Raw genomic sequence first — 21,082 nt, forward strand, 5'->3', positions numbered from 1 at the left:
AGAGATGCAACAGAATTTTAGCTTCAGAACATTGGTATCCATGGTTGAAAAGTTAACAGAATTTCATTGCTGTTAGTGTTTGCAATAATAGCGTTTGTTCTGATTTACAGGCGTTGGAGCGGCAGGCCAGCCTAACCCTTGGGGGAGCCCCAAGCAGCCAAACACAGCAGACTTCTGGCTTAACTCTCAAAATGTTGGAGGGAGTGGCGACGTATCGATGAATATGAACGTGACTAGGACGCCACCGGCAGCAACGGCTCAAATCCATCACCAACAGCAACCTGTGGCATACAACCAGCCGATGGACGCAGCCGCTCCCAACAGAGCACCACCACTCAGCCAAACTCGTAGTCATTCCATAGATACTGGTTCAATGCATGCGACCCAGCACGCGCAAAAGGCACCAACACTTAGGGAAATTTCCGAGCAAAATAAAACGCAGCGAAATTGGCAGAGTATGACGGGTCAGGGACCGGCAGCCACAGATCCTTTTGATGTAGCTTGGGCGGCCAAAGCGGGCGGGAAGCCTAAACCTGCACCACAGCCTACAAATCCGTTTGCCAACAATTCGCATCCAGTAAAGGCTTTTGAGGTTCAGTTATAACCCCGGCTACTCAGACACTAGTGAAGTGCGTGACATATCTTACTCTGATATTCAGGAATCTGATAACCCCCAAGGAACCATGAGTGGAATTTTTTTAAGTGACAAATTTTAGATATTTTATTGAGCTGAAACAAATGTTTTTATCTGGAGACTCATGTATATGACCTCTGAAAATGGTTCCGTTAGACCTAGACTGATTTTTATCGGTGTTCTTGGACACGAAGGCCTATTACCTTTACAAGGCTGTGGTGTGCGGTGCTAGCGGACCGAGAGTCCAAAGCAATGCGGTATTGAGGATCTAGCATTCATTTTATCGTCCAATGGAATAATACTGAACCAGACAATGGCCAGTTACGCGGTGTTCTATGTGATAGGCTGGCTGTTCAGTGACTCGAAGACTTCATGGATTTTTATTGTTTGTGTATATTGAGAATTTTCTCGTCCATTGACTCTGTGAAGTTGTCCTTTGATTGAAGTGTATTTCGAGTCAACATTGGAGTGGGTCACATTTCATAAAATACAACAGATTTTAAAGATGTTGAATGTAATCATTCAAGCTTCTACTTGAAATACTATCAGTTCTGTGTCTCCAGAGTCAAAGTTAAATAGGTTACTGCACATTGTGTGAAGGCTCGGCTAAGGGCCTGGATGCCAAACTGAACGGTGATGACTTGGGTGTGTCACAGCTTTTACACTACATGTTCAGCAGCCTGCTCTAATATTGACTCATGATTCTACTCAAAATTGCCATTAAAAGAGAGGAGTGTTTGCTTTAGGTAATGCACAAATGTACAATGACCTCCTCTAACCTTGAAATATTGCTCTATGGAGGATGATGTTTATAGTGCGCTGCTCTGCATAAGTGTATATTAATAGAAGGTGGTGACCTACTTGGATGTTGACTCGAGATAAAATATGTATGTGACCCTCCTTTACAAAACCAATCACTTGTTCCAGATCTTCATATTGAAGAAAATGGCTGGGAAAAGGTGTTCAAAGTTAACTATTTCCCATTGAATGTCAACCAGAAAAGTATGTGTAACTTCTGAAATCGGTCTGATTTTTGCATAACGAGGGGCTTTGCTTGCTCTTCCTTGCTTAAAAATCAGTTGAAAATACTCAGAATGCGGCTTATGACTGGTTTTGTGTTGGAGGGTCACATATTAGAGTCGATTTTGCTCAAGTTTGCTTAAGTCCTGATACTTTTTCTAGGACACTGCATATCAAAGTACAGTAATTGAATAGTTAGCAAACTTGAGATACAACGGGTCTTGGCTATTTGTGTCCATATTGTTAAAAAGGTTATACATGTATTAAAGATAATTGGTTTTAGCCGCTGTCATCCAATTTAACCCTTTGGTGTTTACCTGCTTTGGCCCTGGAGAAATGATTTTTAACTTCACCCTTTATCCTGTCTAACAGTAATGTCAATACTGGGTTATGTTTTAGCATCATGAAGCCTATCACCTCACACAAATGTTAGATACTGAGTAACTGGGTAAAGTTTAGAAATGGCAGCACTGAAGTCCCAAAATATAGAATACTAATTCCTGTGCTTTAGATCAGCAATATCTGAACCGATCATGGGGCACTTTTTTGCAGTAATCGTGCTCAACTGGGCAACTGGGTTACTCGATAGGATGGATTTGTAGTATTCATAGTATTGTGCGTTAAAATCAGCAATTGATCGGCCATGATTTCAGCATTTTATATAAAAATCAGTAGCGTAAAATTCTGCTTTAATAATGATAATAATTATTTTTGAATGATTATTTTATAAGCATCCTTGTGTTTCGTGTATTCATGATAGAGACACATAGACATGAATGTATGTGTTTGCTGGTTTAACCTTTCTGTCCGGCCCAATTTACTTCTATAGGCGCTTGTTAATGCTCCAGAAGAGCCCATTATGGGATGTGGGAACATATTGGGTAAGAGCAGTGAACACAGGCGACTAAATCAAGAATGGCAGTCACGGGAACAGAAAATTTCTTTTTGAGTTTGACCAATTAGCAGTGCAGAGTTTTTACTGCTACAATCAGTCGCCTGTATGCGCCAAACTCAGGATGCCATGAGGTCAATGTGTATACGTATATAGATGTAATATATAAAGGGCTATGTGGACCAGTTTCTTTGGTGCGAGTACATTGTATTGCAAGGTGACTTGATCACGTTATACATGTATAATACAGTTTGGAGAAAAATGTACTGCAGATTGAAGTGAACTTTGATGAAATGGATTTTGTTTACTCAGTTTTATGATGTCTCGGTTCAAATCTGTGAAAAGGCTTGCTTCTTGTTCCTGTGAATTACAGCAAAGTGAAGGAATATTTTTGTTTTAAATGAATTTGACATTTTGCTTTTTATACCAGTTTATTTTTACAGAACAGGATTATGAGTTCAGAATGTCCTGCTGTTGGTTTGAAGGAACTAAGAGTTTTATCCTTTTTTGTTAGGAATGATTTTACTCTTGGTCTCAAGTGAAGTTTGGGATAGGTATGTTAGATATCACACTTAAGATGCTTTTCATGATGTTATTGTGGCTTGACATCAGGAATGACGTTGGGCCACAACCAAAAAAAGTGTGACTTGTGACATCTGGTGGAAATCTCCCAACACCACAAGCAATACAGGCTCTTTTGAGACTCTAGCGTCTGTCCTGATGTAGTCCGTCATTGCACCATGATAAACATCTATAGTGAACTAGTATTCTGAAGGTCAACTCTAATATTGGTTCGAGATGTAGTTCATCTTATTCTTATTCTTATAAAAATCTGATCATTCCATATTTTAGCAATACTCTGCAAGTGTCTTGAGATTTGATGTGAGCTAATAATATCAAGAATCCATAAAGACCACTCTTTGTTTAATTCTTGATGATATTGGTTGTGTTGAAAGTATCTGTCTGCTTTGTGTCCTATTTATCCACATGAACTGTTTGTTGAAAGTTGAAACAGTTGTAACAACAACCAAATTTGAAGGAATATTGAATTCAGCCTAACAACTATGGTATTTGTCCCCAAATGCTCCAAATCATGGTGCTTGCAGACATATACATTTTTCATCACCTTTAAAATTATTTAGTTTATTTCATATGACCATAGAGATTGGTGCATTGTAGCCTGTATTAAACAGTTATTGCCTATATTGCTTCGAGTTGGTGGTCTAGAAGTTGTAAATCACCTGCCTCTTCCACTTGGCCTAAGGTTCAGGGGCGGATCCAAGATGGGGAGAAAGTGGGGGCATCTGGACCCTCAATTTTCAGAACATTTTGGTAAAATTCAATTAAGATTTCACAAGTTCAAAGTATTTGACCCCTTCCTTTTTGTGTAACTCCGCGGTACAGATTGCCCTATAGTCTGGTATTTATCTTTTTCATGGTCAGGGTTGCATATCTAATCTTAGGAATGATTCTGGTTCACTGCCAGGAAGACCACCAGCTGTGGTTTGTAAATAAAGCTGTAAGGAATGTAAATTTGGCCATAAAATAGTAACTTGTAATAATATTAATCCTTATGATAATAGCTTCATCTATAATAAATTGATTCAAATCACTTTGTGTGTTCTTTTGCATCTTTCTTTTCTGTGGTCGAGCTGCTTTTCACAGGAAATTCCTTTGGTTCTCAGTTTTGATCTTTACACTCCAGAGTATGAAGACAGAAGCTGGTATAAAGACGGATGTGCTCCCCTGCAGTATTGGGGAAAAGTTTGTGAAGTGTCGCCAGACTGCCAGGCAGACTTGGCTTATTAGACACCCTTCACTTTCACTTCTAAACTGTCTCTTACTGCCAGGCACCAAGCAAGAAGGCAATTTGTACCCTCGTAACAAGCTGGCAGCTAACTGACCAGCCTCATCAGAACGAGCTACCACTTCTCAAACCTTCAAGCTCTCTGATGCAAGGTAGATGCCTGAGCCACTAGACAATCTGGATTTGTGTACTCCTTTGGTTCGTGGACAGATTATTTTGCATGGCTACAGAAAGCGATAGCCCAGAGTACAGAAGATAGTCCAGGGTAGAATTTTTTGCTCCATGGCCTATCTTCAGGGGTTTCAATTTCCTTCCACACTGAATGGAGGGGTAAGGTACCGCCAATCCATTCATCAGGTCTAGTTGCCTACCATATGAGACTAATTTGTGCAGGCTTGGATGAACAAGCCACAGGACTTATGGCCACAGGGAGTGACAGTGAAGACGATTTAAGCAGTGGAGAACTGCCAAGGAGCTGCAGGCAAACAGCAGCAGAAGAAAAGAGAGGAAAGAAAATCAAAATATACATTCAAATGATCATATTTATTTCTGAAGAAAATTTCAACATATCATACATTAGAGTAGCACCACTTGTCTAACTTCTGCCATTAAATTTGTTCAAAGATTTGCCATCGCCTTCTTTTGGCGTTCCGGGCCAACTAATGGTACATCTCGCTCATCCCAGAGGGTGACACCGTCACATAAACAAATCTTCTTTGGGTTCTGGAACAGTCCTGATGACCTTGCTATGATGCCGCATGCAACTCTACAAAAAGAAAAAGAGCTGAAGAAATAGTGAGTGAATGTACAGTACTGTACAATTACATAACATGAACAATGTATGTGGTGAAAGAAAAAACTGAGACTGGCCAGTACAGCCTAACACAGAAGCAATGTTGTACAATGGTTTGTAGTGACACCTGTTGGCCATCCAGTGAACCGTTCAAATCATGCCGCCTGCTGGTGCTACCTTTCTAGTATTTTTCTTCCATTATTCTTACCTGCAGTCCTCCTTTTTGCCAAAGTTGTCCGTATTTTTCATCAACCTTTTGTCGTCTTTGGAATGTATGACCAGTGATCGTCCGATCATTTCCCACACCTTCACGTTCTTGTTCTCCCATCTGAATGTGGCCCGTCCATCTTTCCCGGTAGTGACCATACCAAGGTTACCAATAACCTAGGAATAGAAAAGATCAAAAGCTTCAGCATCATATCACAATCAGAATGTGGCTATCAAGACCCTTGTGAAAATCTCAATAGGTTATCAGCCTAAACACTGTTACCAGACTGTGGGTCGGCTTCAATGAAGACTTGATGGATATAGAAACACTGAGGGTCTTTGTTTGGAAACGAGGGTCTGGGTTTCCTTATATCATTAACAAAAAATTAGAGGTCAATTCTAATCCTAGAGTTTATCTCTCCCTGTTAGTTTTAAATAACTCACCTGTCCATTTGAATCTTGCAATACATCCCCACAGCTAAAATTGAAAATGTGGATGCATCATTCCATGATTGTCAATGTCTACTCTTGCGAACGCTCAAAGTAAGGAATTTCTCGACATTAACTTGTGACCTAAGAACAAATGACTAACTTTGTGAGTAAAAATAGGGAGCATGATGCTGACATTTATCTTCTAAAAATCTTTTATATGCCTTAGGCCACTCACCTCTCACAGCCTTCAGACATGTCCCCCAACTCATGGACAAAGACTCCATGTTCCCCTGGTAGGAGTCCATCAATAGTTCCCTCAAATAAACACGTGTCTTCATTCAACTGGACTATCCTGGTCATGCCGGTCACAGGGGTGTCCTTTCGATCCATGATGGAAACTGCCGCTCCAAGGCTCTGTCCTGAAATGGTACAAATATCAAACAAGTTTTCAAATTATTCAACAAGCCAAAAAGGTACACATATAAGTTTAAGTTCCCGCTTCCATTGCTTCACACTGGTGACCTCTGTACCTACCAAGGGTGTTGCCCATTCCTTTCAGGACAGCGCGACGACCTGTTGTCTCCATGATGTCTTGTATGACCTGTGATGGGAGACTTGTCTCAACCACAACCGTCTCAGTTGGAAGATCAATACTGAAGGACTGTATGCCTAAAGGGAGAGAGATTAAGATGACACAAATACTGCTACTTAAATACATGGCTTGCATAAACTTTTGCTAGTACTAATGAAGGAAAAGTCTTTCAATGAATATTTTTACTTGTTGAAGGAACTGAAATAGAGGTAAAAGTTTTTACAAGGAAACTCCTCAAGTGTGATATGGATGTCCGTTGGAAGCATAAAATCTCTGGCAGGTCTAGTATAGTGGTACCAAATAGCCAATCAGTATATTCACCATCTTGTCCTTCCAGGCTGTTCCTTATTGCAGTCACACAACTCTGGCATGTCATCTGAACATTGTACTCAATCTGAAAATGTGAAATATACTATAGATAATAAAATGATCATAGTTTTTTCATGAATTAGGTGAAATCTGACTTTCAATTTAAAAGACAGTGCTCAGTCAGTAAAGATGTGTAAAGATAGCAGGCAGGTCTAAAAGAATTTACTCCTATATACCAATTACATGATCATCAACAATGTAACCACCTTCGAACTATGTAGCATGTAGATGTACGACATGAAGATGTGTGACATGTATGTTTGTCATGCATTGCAATGCATGCACAGCCACAGCAGAAGTCATCTTTTCGGTTTTCTGAACATTCAGCTATATCTTAAGAATGTCACACATGAAACATTCCCGAATTTTAAAGTTGAATAACTAATTCATCAATTACATCCTTTTTCAGCAAAGATAAATGATGGTAAAATGTCCTTTTTGGATAAAAACAAAATTTTTTTGACAAAATACCTTTGCCATGGGCGCTGCCATCTTGCTTTTTTTCCTTGGGCCCAGGTGAAAGATTGAAATGATGTGCACGAGCTCCTGTACATTGTTGTGTATCTATCTCTTAGGTCCAAGGTTAACAGTGTTTAAAGGGCAAGGCCAAGGAAGGTCGTTGAAGATCAGGTCGATCGATTGAAGGTAAATTGGACTGATTTCTAGCTTAAAAACATGGTTAATATTTGATACCACATCTATATCATACGTGTGAATGTAGTGGGAATTACATTACGTTAATGAATTGGATGTTTTTGTTGCATTCGGTGTTCAAAACGTCAAAAACTCCATCCCTTTAAGTTTCATCCTTCTATCTCCTGACCTTAACAAGTTGTCCTTCCTCCTGTGCACCCAACCAGCACATGCAGTAGGCCAGAGATGATACCAGGTCATGCATGCATTGATCTGCTGCATGTCTGATACAACAATTTGCGCTGACTGTAGACTTTTGACTGTGAGTGATGGTATGATGCTGTAGCCGGTGTAGGTTCTCTGCGGGGTGGCCGGGGGGGGGGGGGGCACTTCTCCTATTCCTATCTATCTGGGTATGCTTCATCGGTGTCCCAGTTTCAGCCCACAAGTCAACAAGGCAAAGGGTGGTGATTTACAATCCCCGATCAGAAACGATATCGTCTGATCGATTCTAGGACAAATCCATTGAATAACAGCACTTATATCATCAAATTGATAACCTTTTTGCGGGCCGCGATCGGGGATTGTAAAGTTGTTCCATTAAAAAATTGATGTTAACCCAATATTTTGCATACTTACATATCTTGTTAAAAATATTGGGACATGTAAGACCAAGAGTAAGACCAAGCTGAGTTTATAGTTCAAGAAGGTATAAGAGTTATCAGAAGTCATTGGATCTTCACTTGACTTCAGACTTTGTGAACGAACCCATCAATTACATTTGTCCCCTAAATTGGACTCTGTATTGATAAAGTACTAGATAAGGACATTGATAATGACCTTCAATTAATGTTGAGGTCATTATTTAATGTGCGATCAGATTACATACCAGTTGCTCTCCACTTAGGTCAGTGCTGAGGATTTGTAAAAGTGCATTGAGCCTGTCGACCACTTTTGTCCCATAGGCCTGGATTGAATTGAACTCTAAAAACTAAATGATAATGACCTTCCCTAGATAATTACCCTTATTTACTCAGCAGATAAAGTAAAACAGTCACCTGTGTGTTCAATGTTGGGGTCTGCCACAGAAACGAGGGATTATTGTTCTGTATCATATTTATCTTGAACTTTATGTAGGGTCAATGGTGGTGATTCATTTGTACAGGTTTAGACAGGTGCACTTTTGGATGTATTTTGATACATAACCTTTTCAAAATTGCCCAATAGTTCTGACTGTACTATAGTTTTAGACATACCTTATTTTACATTTACAAGGTCAGTTCACTGGTATACAGCCAACTGCTGTCGAATAGTTCAAAAGGATATCACATCTGCCATCTTGATTTCTCTAACAAATCGATTACATTGTAAATACACAAATATTACTGCTTCAAAGTAGGATACATTTTGGAATATCCCATGATTATCTTAGTGCTAATCTATCTGTAATCTGCAACCTAAAAAAATGTGTTCTATTTCTTTACTGCAGGATTAGCAAATTTGTGACCTGCACAAATTGCACCATGCTGCGGCTTCAATCCAGGGCCACCCAGCTCAGGGCTGTTGCCAGCCAACTGCCAGTCTTTGGCACTCTCACCAAGTCCAACCCTGGCTACCGGCTACCCCAGGCGTTCCAGACATGCCTCCGATGCACGGATGCGGCACAACTTCAACAGACATCCCAAAAGGAGATCAAGAAACTAATGGTGGCAAACAGGGGTAAGAATCCATTGATGAAATGTTATCATAGTCAGTCACCTTGACTCCCCCTCCACCCCCAAGTAACCCCTTGGGAGGGGGGTACATGTTTTACATTGACTGTTGCCTTTATCTTTCATTCAGTTTCATGTGTGTCGGTGTAAGTTAAAATGTTGTAAAGAAAGATTGATTTGGTTTTCAGGGGAGATTGCTATTCGTGTGTTTCGAGCATGTACAGAGATGAACATCAGGACAGTTGCCATCTATTCTGAACAGGACATGATGCAGATGCACAGACAGAAAGCTGATGAATCATACCTGATAGGCAAGGGTCTGCCACCGGTCGCAGCTTATCTCAACATACCAGAAATCATAAATATCGCTAAAGTAAGTCTTGGTTTGGTGCTGAGGGGCCACTCATCAAAGGCCTGAAAATGTGTTGCCCAAGAAGCATTGTCTTAAAAGACAGCAATACTTTCCCTCTGAAGTTGCTAAATGTAGTATTAGACTACATGGATGTGGATGAAGAGGATGTTAGGTTGAAACTCACAATCAAACATTTTTATCATCTGCAACTAAAAATAAAGATATCTAAATCCTTTCTTTGCAGGAGAATAACATCGATGCCATTCACCCAGGTTATGGGTTCTTGTCTGAGCGGTCAGACTTTGCCCAGGCGTGCCAGGATGCAGATATCGCATTTGTTGGCCCATCGCCTGAAGTTGTGGCCCGGATGGGAGACAAGGTTGAGGCCAGGATAGCTGCTATTGAAGCTGGTGTCCAGGTTGTGCCGGGAACGCCAGGCCCAGTCCATGAGGCCTCTGAAGCTGTGGATTTCTGTCAACAGTATGGTCTTCCAGTTATGTTGAAAGCGGCCTATGGTGGCGGGGGGCGTGGAATGAGGGTGGTGAGAGAAATAGAAGATGTGGAACAACAGTTTAATCTGGCATCTTCAGAGGCTTTAGCGGCTTTCGGCAATGGTTCCATGTTTATTGAGAAGTTTATCGAGCGCCCCAGACATATTGAGGTGCAGATTCTTGGTAAGTTAGGATTTGAAACACGCCAGACTTTGATATCATCATTTGCTGTAGGTTTTAAAACATAGTATTTTGATTCTTCTTTCAAACCTGGTATATGCCCTATGCAGGAATATAGACACAAAAAGAAGCTTGTTTTAGCTGAGAACTAATGAAATTGTGCATGGAAAATAACCTGTCTCCTCAAAATATTCTTGGCTTAACTTTTTACGGTCTAGGTGCAGCAATTTCTTTTTGTCTCCAGGTGATTCCAAGGGCAATGTCATCCATCTGTACGAGCGTGATTGCTCCGTTCAAAGACGTCACCAAAAACTTGTTGAGATCGCACCTGCACCGATGCTGCCTCCCGGCATCCAGGAAAAGCTTACTGCAGATGCTGTAAGACTGGCCAAACATGTCGGTTACAAGAACGCTGGCACGGTTGAATTCTTGTTGGACGAACATGGCAATTATTACTTCATCGAGGTGAATGCGAGGTTGCAGGTGGAACACACGGTCACTGAGGAAGTCACAGGGTAAGTGCTACGATATGTAGAGAAAAAATCTAACTGTTGTTGAGTGCCAACTTGATTGCCTGACTATTTCCGCCAGTTATTTATTCATCAGGTTGGTCTTTGTCATATTCAATCAATGCCTTCTTTCAGTGTTGATCTGGTACAGGCACAGGTCCGTATCGCCGAAGGTAAAACTTTGGAAGAGTTGCACTTGAATCAAGAAGACGTTGGTCTGCAGGGGTGTGCCATCCAATGCCGTATTACCACTGAGGATCCATCTCTCAATTTCCAGCCAGATACCGGCAGAATTGAGGTAGGTGATTTATTCCCCATTCACAAGTTTTTAGATCACCTTATGCCAAGTTCTCTAAGATTTTCCAGAATCAATTAACTCCTATCGTTGGCACTTTTGTATGACACCTATGTAATCAGATCAATAATCCTCACTGTTCCTCTTCACCAGGTGTTCCGTAGTGGAGAAGGCATGGGTATCCGTATTGACAGTGCCTCGGCCTTCGCTGGTGCTAGTATATCACCATATTACGACTCTCTCCTCGTCAAGATTATCGCCCATGCCCGGAATCACAAGCACGCCTGCTCTAAAATGTTGAGGGCATTGAAAGAGTTCAGGATTAGGGGAGTCAAGGTAAGAGATCTCCAACTTGATAATTTAAGGCATAATCCACCGAGAGATGGCTTTCAACACGTTTTATAGCACCAACCCACGAGGTTATCATGTCACCAAAACCTCTGTGGTCAAAACCAGGGTACTACACAATTCATTATAAATATGAAACATTGTAACTAAGGTGTTCTAGAATGTTTATCAGAACAAAAGCCCCTCTTCCTTATAGACCAATGTGCCATTCCTCCTCAATGTTGTCGAACATGACAAGATTCGCTCCGGAATCGTCGATACGTACTTCATAGACGAGAATCCTCAACTATTCAAATTCGCCCCCAGCCTCAACCGAGGTCAGAAGCTGCTGAAGTATTTGGGTGAGATTATGGTCAATGGGCCGCTCACACCACTTGGAACTGACCTCAAGCCATCAGAGGCTGTGCCCAAGTGCCCACCTGTACCATTCAGTAAGTATTTGGAGAATCCTTTGTAATTTTTACCAGCTTCGTAACCCTTTTGGATTTTTGCAAGGTATGGAGTCCATGATAGGCTCCTGTTCACCTATGTGGGATCTCTTATTTACCCTGGCATAGACACTCGGGATAAGCCACCACAGCTTTTAGTCTCATCAGGCTGACTCCTGAATACATTGCTGTTGTTGAGTAACAAACAATTTTGTCGCTGAATTTGCTTTGTAAGGAATCCTTCTTGAGCTATACTAGTTATCCTGCCTCAAAGTGCTTCGAGCTTCACTGAAAATGAAAGTTAAGCCTCTTGCATTGATTGCCTGTGACATGTGTCAGCCATGTCTCTTTGATGAATCGGCAAAGTTATTTATGCTTTCCTTACTGCTTCAACAGAAGATAAAACAGGGCGCCCTTTGAGTCATCATAGAGATGACAGTAGGATACATGCTTTTTTGGGCCTGTGGGTCTTCAATGATAATCTCATGCTAACTTGCTTTGGGCATGACAATGATGGTGTTCTCAATTTGTCAGGTCGTAACTTTGCATCAAGGTTTTGGCATTAACTTAGCTCAAGTTATTGGTATTGGTGATGAGATTTCAATTTTTAGTTCTTCTTGGCTGAAATCATTCTGTGGAAAGGCAAAGTGTACGAATGTGGTTAAAAAGTATCTCGGTCAGACAGTAAGCGGCAGAGTATAAATCGATATTAATGTTAGGATATCTATGCTTTTAAAATAGTATTTCTGCATGAAACGATCCACTTTTGAAGATTTTTTATTGTTTTTTATGTGTATTATTCATTTGACTGGTGTTTGTTTTTAAATCATAGGAACAACAGGACAATACGGTGAGAGATATGATATAACATCATCGGGAATTTAAAAATCATCGTCTTTCGTGTATATGACATTAACCCTTTGAGCTGGTCTGCGCAAAATTGTTTTTATCAGATACAATTTTCAGAAAACAGGTTGGGACTTAGTAGGTGGTGACAGTGTTACTGACCCTAGAACTGGTAAAAATTTACTAACCACCAGAAAAGAAACGCACCTTATGACTGTTTCTACTTAAGCCTTTTTTTCGCTTTGGTCACCAACGCAAATGAAAATATACTTGGCTGCAGTGAGTGTTTGGTATAAATTCAAATTACCTGCTGAATTACCAAGTGGATCTGAGTAGATTTTCTGCGCCTGCGACCGAAGGCTCTGGTAATCTCAGTCTGAACACTGGTGGTGGAGGTTGTGCTTCATATGCTGCAGTATTATCTAAAATGTATATACATGTATTCAGAAAGTGATAGGATTGTGTGTCCAACTGGCACACGTAATTAATTTGCTTCGAATAATGTTTTTCAATGAACTATGCTCATTGGGTTTACAATCTAGACACATGCTTGAATAAGCGCTTTCAGTTCTTCTTGAATGTTTGATAGCAATTTAAGCTTTGTATGCGTTAGAGTAGTTTCATTTGGTCAATCTTAAAGATTTTATTCAAACCAAAAAATGGGCATGAGAGGAGGCCCTTTGATACATGCAAAATAGCAATTGAGTTATGTTAGAATGTGGTATATTTCAAGTGATGTGGTGTTGGCAATATTGCTTTGCATGGCAAGTCAGTATTGGGTGTTATTCATTGCAAGTTCTCACTTTGAAACCCCTCAGCCCTGTGAATTAGTGATTCCGAACTAAGATTCGTCCAGAACTGACCTCTGATATTAATTATCACTGTATGTAGTTATATTCATTTATCATTCCTCTTTGAATTACCCTGGTATTGTTTTGTTAACATTGTTTTTCCATCCTCCTTTCACTGCATGTATATTGAACATCCCTTTTGAATGTTTGTATGCAAAATGCTGAAGTTTACATATGTAGTTCAACTTTTACATTATATATGTAAATTAAATTTGATTGTACATGTTTATACAGATCGCACAGCTGGGAATAAGCAAGTACTGTGACAACAAGGATTTCAACAAGGAGTTGTTTAGAGGGTACATGTATGAGTTTTATGGATGGGGAGCAAAAAAAAATTTTCGAAAAAGTTTTAGAATTGCAAAACTGTATGTTTGCTCAATTTTCTTAGGGTGCCCGTACTTCTTTGATTGTGAAAATGGTCATGTTTATTTACTTCCTCCGTCTCTATCTTCCAGGTAATCTTGTGCCAAAAGGATTCAAGGATGTATTGAACAAGAACGGCCCTAAGGCGTTTGCCAAGGCTGTTCGTGACCACAAGGGCCTCCTGTTGATGGATACCACCTTCAGAGACGCACATCAGTCCCTGCTTGCCACCCGCGTACGAACCAAAGATCTCATGACGATATCGCCCTTTGTTGCCAACAGTTTCAGAAATTTGTACAGTGTGGAGAATTGGGGAGGTAAGAAGTAAGAAGAGGGGAATCCATACAAACAAAGGGTTGTCACTTGGGCACCGGGTAAAAAAACTGTGGTGAAAAAGTCTAGAAGCCTCTTCAATAAATGCATTACAAAGATCATATGAAAATAGGATTCGGGATCAATTTTGAGAGATTTACTGCCCATAGAAAGTCAATTTTGTGTCTAATTAGGTTTCCAATTATATTGTTTTGTATTACTCTTAATTGTAAAATTAAAACATTCTATAATTTCAGGTGCTACATTTGATGTGGCCATGCGATTTTTACACGAGTGTCCATGGGAACGTCTCCGGGACCTTAGACAAAAAATACCCAACATCCCCTTCCAGATGTTACTCAGAGGCTCGAATACAGTTGGCTACACCAACTACCCAGATAATGTTGTCTTCAAGTAAGTTATGTAACCCTTTGTTACAAACATCATTGAAAAATGGCAGCACTATGACTGCATTCTGTATAATGAGTTATCCTATAGCTGTCTGATCGAAAACGTTTGCAAAAGGAAGCAGTCGAAATTTAAGGACGTACATATTACCAGATACCTTTCAAATGAACATACTTACATTTACATTTCAAATGGGTTGACCACTCTTTTCAGATTCTGTGACCTTGCCGTGAAATATGGTATGGACGTGTTCAGAATCTTTGATTGTCTCAACTATATTCCAAACATCGTGATCGGTATGGAGGCAGCTGGACAGGCAGGTAGGTGCCTATAGATCCCGTCTTTTAATTGGAAACAGCGTTTACCTTCTAAATATGTTCTGATCAGCCCAAACTGTTATACTACATTACAGTAAAAAGAGGATATCACAAATAATTATCATTTTCTCTTCACACATGGCTCCAACAAGTGTCACAGTCTTCACAAGGGTTATACTGCCCTCCACAGTAAACTAATAAGTAATTTCCCCTCTACTAGGTGGTGTTGTCGAGGCCTGCATCTCCTACTCTGGCGACGTCTCTAACCCAAACCTGACGAAATATACCTTGGACTATTACCTCGACCTGGCCACGGAGCTCGTCAAAGCGGGAACTCATGTTCTTTGCATTAAGGTGAGTTCCTGTAAATAACAGGGTGTTCAAAATTCACAAATGAAAGACCTTACGGTATAAGACAGCTGAAAAGAAACGAATGTCGCTCAGATGTTCTCGCTTGTCTTCTTTAGGATATGGCAGGTGTATTGAAACCCAGGGCAGCCACTATGCTGATCGGAGCATTGCGCGAGAAGTTCCCCGATATCCCCATCCATGTCCACACGCACGATACCGCCGGAGCTGGTGTCGCCGCCATGTTGGCCGCGGCTGAAGCTGGAGCAGACGTCGTTGATGTCGCTGTCGATTCCATGTCCGGTATGACGTCGCAGCCAAGTATGGGTGCTATCGTTGCGGCACTGAAAGGCACTGAACTCGACACAGGTATATAAAGCTACTTATTTCCAAATCACTGTGCCATAATTGTCATCGAATGGAAACTGTAGTAATCACCAAGGAAGTACTACTGAAGAAGAAGAGGACAAGTGATAGATCCTTTGTGTCCGTCTGCTCACTTTCTGTTCATGCAGCATCTCTAAAGCTACCCTGTCTACTTGGTAAATGACATAAAAGATGCCATCGTTTTGTTTTTCCCAGGTATTGACCTCCAGCATGTCTTTGACTACTCCGCTTACTGGGAGCAGACTCGCGGTCTCTACGCCCCGTTTGAATGCACCGCCACCATGAAGAGCGGTAACGCTGATGTTTATGAGAACGAGATCCCAGGCGGCCAGTATACAAACCTGCAGTTCCAGGCGTTCAGCTTGGGTCTTGCTGAACAGTTTCAAGAGGTGAAGAAGATGTACTCTGTGGCCAACCAGCTGTTGGGAGATTTAGTCAAGGTGAGGCATGGCAGGCATTATGATGAGACTGTGGTTGAAAGTTTCAAACATTCTTTTCTGTAAAAGAGGGGAATGAAAATATTGATAACCTTACCACTAAAAATGAAATGACAATGTTAATATTAATTGCTATGAGGTCAAATCATCTTTTCTATTCAGGTGACGCCATCATCAAAGATCGTTGGTGACCTTGCCCAGTTCATGGTCCAGAATAAGCTAACTGCCAACATGGTTGAAGACAGGGCTGAGGAGCTGTCTTTCCCCTTGTCTGTCATTGAGTTCATGCAGGGACAGCTTGGAGAACCCTATGGGGGATATCCAGAACCACTGAGGACCAAGGTGAGAAAATTTATGATTTTGTAACCAGACATTAGGTTGGATACCTTTCTCTTCAAGGCTGTGAGTGTGATCATTGTAGTTTTCCGTCTTGTGTTGCTGCAGTTCATGTTCTGTTCATTCTATGAACATGTTTATTCCATGTGACAGACTCGAGGTCATCAGCAGAGTTGGTTGAAGGGTTCTACCTTCAAAGAGTCATATGGGAGATCAGTAACACTTGATCTCTCTGCCACGGGTTCATTTCCTCAAAGGAAGACTTCTTGGTGTTAACTTAACTTCAGACTATCTGCATGATGGTCAGTTGAATGAAGAGTGTCAAATCACAGAACTTTCGGTGCTGGTGCTCATATAACTAATTTGTAACTCTTCATTCCTCCAGATGTTAAAGGGTTTGAAACCCGTTAAAGGTCGCCCTGGTGCCTCCTTACCGCCATTGGACTTCGAGAAAATCCGCCAAAAACTGGAGGAGCAATTTGGCCTCATCGTGCAGGAGAAAGATGTAATGAGTGCTGCCATCTATCCCAAGGTTTTAGAGGAGTACCTCACTTTCAGACAGCAGTACGGTCCCGTGGAGAAATTCCCCACCAGGCTGTTCCTGACTGGACCCAAGATTGCGGAGGAATTTGAGGTGCGTAGTAATCAGTATTGCACATTATTTAACACACAATGGGCAGCATCGCAGAGAAAACTTGTCCGCATTTAGATCTACCTTACAAAATAAGTTTTTCAGGTGCCAAATCTTTTATGTTTGACCCTAAAGGGGTGCTACACGCCTATTGCATGACTGATAATGTTACTCTCTATCCTCAGGTTGAGATTGAGAAGGGCAAGATCCTTCACATCAAGGTCTTGGCTGTAGCAGAGATGCTCAACTCCCAAGGCCAGAGGGAGGTGTTCTTTGAGCTGAATGGACAGGTCAGGTCCGTCTTCATCAACGACAAGGAAGCTATGAAGGTAGGAATGAAAACTTGAAACCTACATTTTGGAGAGCAGATTAGTTTCTCGATTTTGGGCAAAATAACCGCAAAGGGACAAAACGCTTTTTGTACTTTGTGCTTTTTCTGCATGACGACTCCGGCCCACCTCAAGTTGATCAAAAATACCAACACATGAATCAAAAGTGAAGCTAGAGCACTGCATTATTCATGGTGAATTCAAGGTAAGATTGTATTCTCTGCATGAAATGAAAGGCATGTGTCATGCGGGTGATAACCTTAAACAAACTTGGCTTGTGTCGAATTTCTTTAATGTACCTTTATTTTGTCATTTCAGGAGATGCACTTTCACCCCAAGGCCTTGTTGGGCGTTAAGGGCTCCATTGGTGCTCCGATGCCTGGCTCCGTCGTCGCCATCAAGGTGAAAGAGGGCGACACCGTCACGAAGGGCGAGGCGCTGTGTGTACTGAGTGCCATGAAGATGGAGATGTTGGTGAATGCCCCAACAGGCGGCGTGGTGTCAAAGATTCATATAAACAAGGGGATGAAAATGGAGGGCGATGATTTACTGATGGACATTGAAACAACGGAGGCAGAAACGTAATCAGTGATCAGTCATTGTTTACTTAATTACATCTTGAAATTCTAAATATTTGTGATTGTTATCTCTAAAAGCAGCAGTGTCTATACTGCTGCTCATCGTGACCAGTTCTAATGTTTTCAAAGGGGGAACTATTCATACAACCAAGATATAAAACATTCAATTGGCCCACCGTAAATATTGCAGCAAATGGCCAACAATCGGTCGAAAGTTAAAGAGGATGATGACGATGAAATATTGTGATTCAGTTTTGTTAAACATCAAGCAATAACATCCGAGGAACATCAATAGGTTTAGAGAATCTGTGTGCTAAATAGCGATTGATTGTTGTTTAGTTTTAATCATGTTACAATGATATGGTAATTTGTGGACTGTTTGTTTTAGCTCCTTCCCTTTTCATTAGGACTGAAGGTGGTTGCAAGTCCTAACTTAAGGTAGAATAGAACTCATTATTGGTCATATTGATTTTTGTGCAGCTGGTCAATAACAGCTAAGCTGTGTCGTACATATATATCAAGCAAAAACCAAGATGGTTGTGGTTTGTTGTTAGAAGCAAAAACCAAAATACCTGAGGATACCAGCTGAGAGACATGGGAACCCATGCTCTTGTAGTAAATTATTTCGTTTTCCATGCACTTGTCAAGCTTTTAGAATATTCGTAATAATCTTTAGACAAGTACATTGTATTGTATTGCATTCCAACAAATTAGATTGTGTTTATGTCAGAATACTTAATGGATATTATAATGCATTTCACATACACGTTAATAGGTGTGCAGCTAAACCATGTTATTGTGTTTGTGAATGTTGTAATTTTTCCACTGCAGTATCTTAAGTGTTGTGGCAATGATTTACCTCAGGGTATATTCATATCTGGTCCAGCAAGACCTGGTAAAACATGAATAAGATTTATATGATAGTCAGTCATATCATGACTGTTGAGTGACGCAAACTTCATATGCAGAGCATATCAATCACAGCTTTGTAAAATCAATAATACATGTATCAATGATCACGAAAACAGTGAGATACACATACATGTACATGTACTTTTCGTTGTCAGGCTAAATTCAGATATTTAGTCATCATATAATGTTATAATTTGTGTGCAAGGCCATAGACTAGTTTGATTATTTGTTCATGCATATTCATCATGCTTATGCTAATGCTAACATGATCTCATCACAAAAGCACATACACACATAATAGAGCAGGTGCTAACTCGATATTTAAGAAAGTTATTCAGATTATCCATTGCAATAGATTGTAACGTGATATTCCATACTGCCAGTAATTGTTTGCAAAAAGTAACCTGTACTTGTTTTCTATTGTTTATTGTGTGCTATTCACAAAACCAGGAATGAGAAAAGCTGGTGAAATTCACAAAACCAGGAATGAGAAAAGCTGGTGAAATTCACAAAACCAAAGATGAGAAATAGTGCATGAACAGCAAATGTCAACCATTTATGGCCCTGATGAGCTTGGAACTGTGGTTGATCCAGCATGCACTATCGTTTATTGCTGTGTCCTGTTGGTCATGTAAGTGTTATTAGATGTGTAGTTGTACAGAGTCATGAATCATAAATATATGAACTAAGAGTACACAATGTTTGTTCTTAATTATTTTGGGAAAAGTTGGTTTGTTTCATGACATCCAAATTGTCTGCCAAGATATGGCATTGCTCCTATGCTGGCCTGTCAAATGTGACAGTCACGTTATCAACCTCAACCAAACTTCCCCTGAACGAGTGACCCCAGCCTTTCGGAGTGTGATCACTGATCATTTTCCAAAAGTGAATCTTCAACAAATTTTACAGCCAGTATGACTAGTGCCATTTGTGACCCGTCACAGCGAAACTAGCGACCTGTCGGTCAGAAGATGAGACTAAATGACACCAGGAGATAATTGAAGACATTGATGTACTTAGATTTCACCAAAGGCAGACAACAATGAAATGAACAAACAGTCTGTCTCAACCTGCCAAGCGCAGAGTGACCTGCACCTGGTTTTGCTGTGACTGGTCAAATTTCGTGTTGATCCCAGCCATTACCACACAGGCCCTAAGCACTTCTGATGTCCTTGGGGATTATTAGGCCTTGTCCAGCTCATTCATTGCATAGACCTATGAAGGACTTGGACCACAGATCATGTGAATGAAGACTGGTAAATGCCTTTACTGAAAAGTTCATGGACATTTACACTCGGTCTGTACTAAACTTTTACTGGTCTTCATGGACAGACACCACCCTTTACCTCTTGGCTCTAGATGTCCAACGTGTATGGAATTCAAACACTGCACCAGTGATCAGTCAACTTGACTGGGAAGTCGTTTACGGTAAGCAGACACCCTCTGTTTTGATATTCTTGATTCATTTGTAGGTATGCATAAGGCAGCACATCAACAAAATCATGACCCCCCCTGTACAAGTTAGTGTATACCTAAACTTTAGCTTAGACAACACATACTGCCATTGGTCCTAGATAGGTCAGTTAGTGTGAGTGGATTGTTCTAACTCCACAGGAGCAGCAGATTGGGACAGCAAACTTATGTGCTGAACTCGGACCGCGAAACTCCAAACCATGGCATTAAATTTGTAATCATTGTGGCAAGGAACTCGTAACAAAATGTGTCGGTGTATAAGTATTTTATTAGTTAACATTAGATTTTATTACATAATTGTCGCGTGCATTAAAAAAAATTGTGGTCTTGGGTTATAAGTTATAATAAAATAAATATATACATATATCTTTGTTGGATTAGACCACAAAACAAGCAGTATGTATGATGTATATACTCTACAATGTACATTACATGCAAATGTAGCATCAAACTCCAGAATAAATAATAACTATGAGACTTAGCGCTAAATCCAACTGGTTTCAGTCGCCGAAAGCACTTCACAAATATTACCATTGGGTACCGTATTAGCCTGTACATTCATGATTCAAACTCTGGTTTGACATATCGGACAAACAACAAAACCATTTTTACAGCACATCACAATACAACACAGGTCCAGACAAATCCCAAGTTGCCCGCTTCAGTCACAGTCTGTGCACATTCGGCACCCTGTCTATAACTCCAAAGTGACAATAACATCACTTTTTTTTGCATAATTGGCTAGGAATGTTGTAAGTTTATGTAAGATATTTTAAATTGTTTACATGTATAACAGCACTAAAATCATGCATATAAGGATTTTGAGTATGCACATGAGTACATAGGGTAGTTCTTAG

At 40.6% G+C, this 21,082-nt stretch overlaps 3 protein-coding genes across 21 annotated transcripts in view; 2 read left to right on the top strand and 1 right to left on the bottom strand.

The window, feature by feature from the left end:
- Window positions 1-4,158, top strand: part of LOC135485464 (protein numb-like) — a 39,483-nt gene extending 35,325 nt beyond the window's left edge. For all 16 annotated transcript variants that reach the window (XM_064767508.1, XM_064767514.1, XM_064767513.1 and 13 more), the window contains one exon: window positions 111-4,158. In XM_064767508.1, coding sequence (XP_064623578.1) covers window positions 111-604 — 494 coding nt within the window. In that variant the 3' untranslated portion in view covers window positions 605-4,158. The remainder of the gene's footprint in view (window positions 1-110) is intronic.
- Window positions 4,159-4,918: 760 nt separating this feature from the next.
- On the bottom strand, window positions 4,919-8,126 carry LOC135485467 (copper chaperone for superoxide dismutase-like). Of its 3 annotated transcripts, none has more exons than XM_064767519.1 (7): window positions 8,019-8,126; window positions 6,699-6,771; window positions 6,320-6,454; window positions 6,021-6,204; window positions 5,798-5,831; window positions 5,355-5,530; window positions 4,919-5,119 (listed from the first exon to the last, which is right to left on the bottom strand). In XM_064767519.1, the coding sequence occupies exons 1-7, from the start codon at window positions 8,109-8,111 to the stop codon at window positions 4,972-4,974; spliced, it is 843 nt and encodes a 280-aa protein (XP_064623589.1). In that variant the 5' UTR covers window positions 8,112-8,126; the 3' UTR covers window positions 4,919-4,971. The 3 variants fall into 3 exon arrangements, with proteins under 3 accessions (XP_064623589.1, XP_064623590.1, XP_064623591.1); XM_064767520.1 differs by lacking the exon at window positions 8,019-8,126 and adding an exon at window positions 7,218-7,342; XM_064767521.1 differs by lacking the exon at window positions 8,019-8,126 and adding an exon at window positions 6,923-6,941.
- LOC135485466 (pyruvate carboxylase, mitochondrial-like) lies at window positions 7,346-19,442 on the top strand. 2 transcript variants are annotated; one of them, XM_064767517.1, is made up of 19 exons: window positions 7,346-7,391; window positions 8,869-9,098; window positions 9,280-9,464; window positions 9,688-10,117; window positions 10,359-10,629; window positions 10,759-10,921; window positions 11,072-11,254; window positions 11,463-11,697; window positions 12,527-12,544; window positions 13,850-14,074; window positions 14,327-14,483; window positions 14,691-14,797; window positions 15,015-15,148; window positions 15,262-15,511; window positions 15,725-15,969; window positions 16,129-16,308; window positions 16,688-16,936; window positions 17,119-17,262; window positions 17,581-19,442. In XM_064767517.1, exons 2-19 carry the CDS (start codon window positions 8,903-8,905, stop codon window positions 17,845-17,847), a joined length of 3,639 nt encoding a protein of 1,212 aa, XP_064623587.1. In that variant the 5' UTR covers window positions 7,346-7,391; window positions 8,869-8,902; the 3' UTR covers window positions 17,848-19,442. The 2 variants fall into 2 exon arrangements, with proteins under 2 accessions (XP_064623587.1, XP_064623588.1); XM_064767518.1 differs by lacking the exons at window positions 7,346-7,391; window positions 12,527-12,544 and having other exon boundaries at window positions 8,782-9,098.
- Window positions 19,443-21,082: the final 1,640 nt, after the last annotated feature.

The sequence above is a fragment of the Lineus longissimus genome, chromosome 3, assembly GCF_910592395.1.
Source record: "Lineus longissimus chromosome 3, tnLinLong1.2, whole genome shotgun sequence".
Lineage (NCBI taxonomy): Eukaryota > Metazoa > Nemertea > Pilidiophora > Heteronemertea > Lineidae > Lineus > Lineus longissimus.

Bases quoted from the DNA above. Each gene is read 5' to 3' on its own strand.
- LOC135485467 (XM_064767519.1), bottom strand. From the start codon at position 8,111: ATGACTTCTGATAACTCTTATACCTTCTTGAACTATAAACTCAGCTTG. The intron at 5,832-6,020 runs GTGAGTGGCCTA...TTTCAATTTTAG, and splicing joins ATGTCTGAAGGCTGTGAGAG to CTGTGGGGATGTATTGCAAG. The intron at 5,531-5,797 runs GTGAGTTATTTA...TTCTATTCCTAG, and splicing joins TGCAAGATTCAAATGGACAG to GTTATTGGTAACCTTGGTAT.
- LOC135485466 (XM_064767517.1), top strand. From the start codon at position 8,903: ATGCTGCGGCTTCAATCCAGGGCCACCCAGCTCAGGGCTGTTGCCAGC. The intron at 10,922-11,071 runs GTAGGTGATTTA...CCTCTTCACCAG, and splicing joins CAGATACCGGCAGAATTGAG to GTGTTCCGTAGTGGAGAAGG. The intron at 17,263-17,580 runs GTAGGAATGAAA...TTGTCATTTCAG, and splicing joins ACGACAAGGAAGCTATGAAG to GAGATGCACTTTCACCCCAA.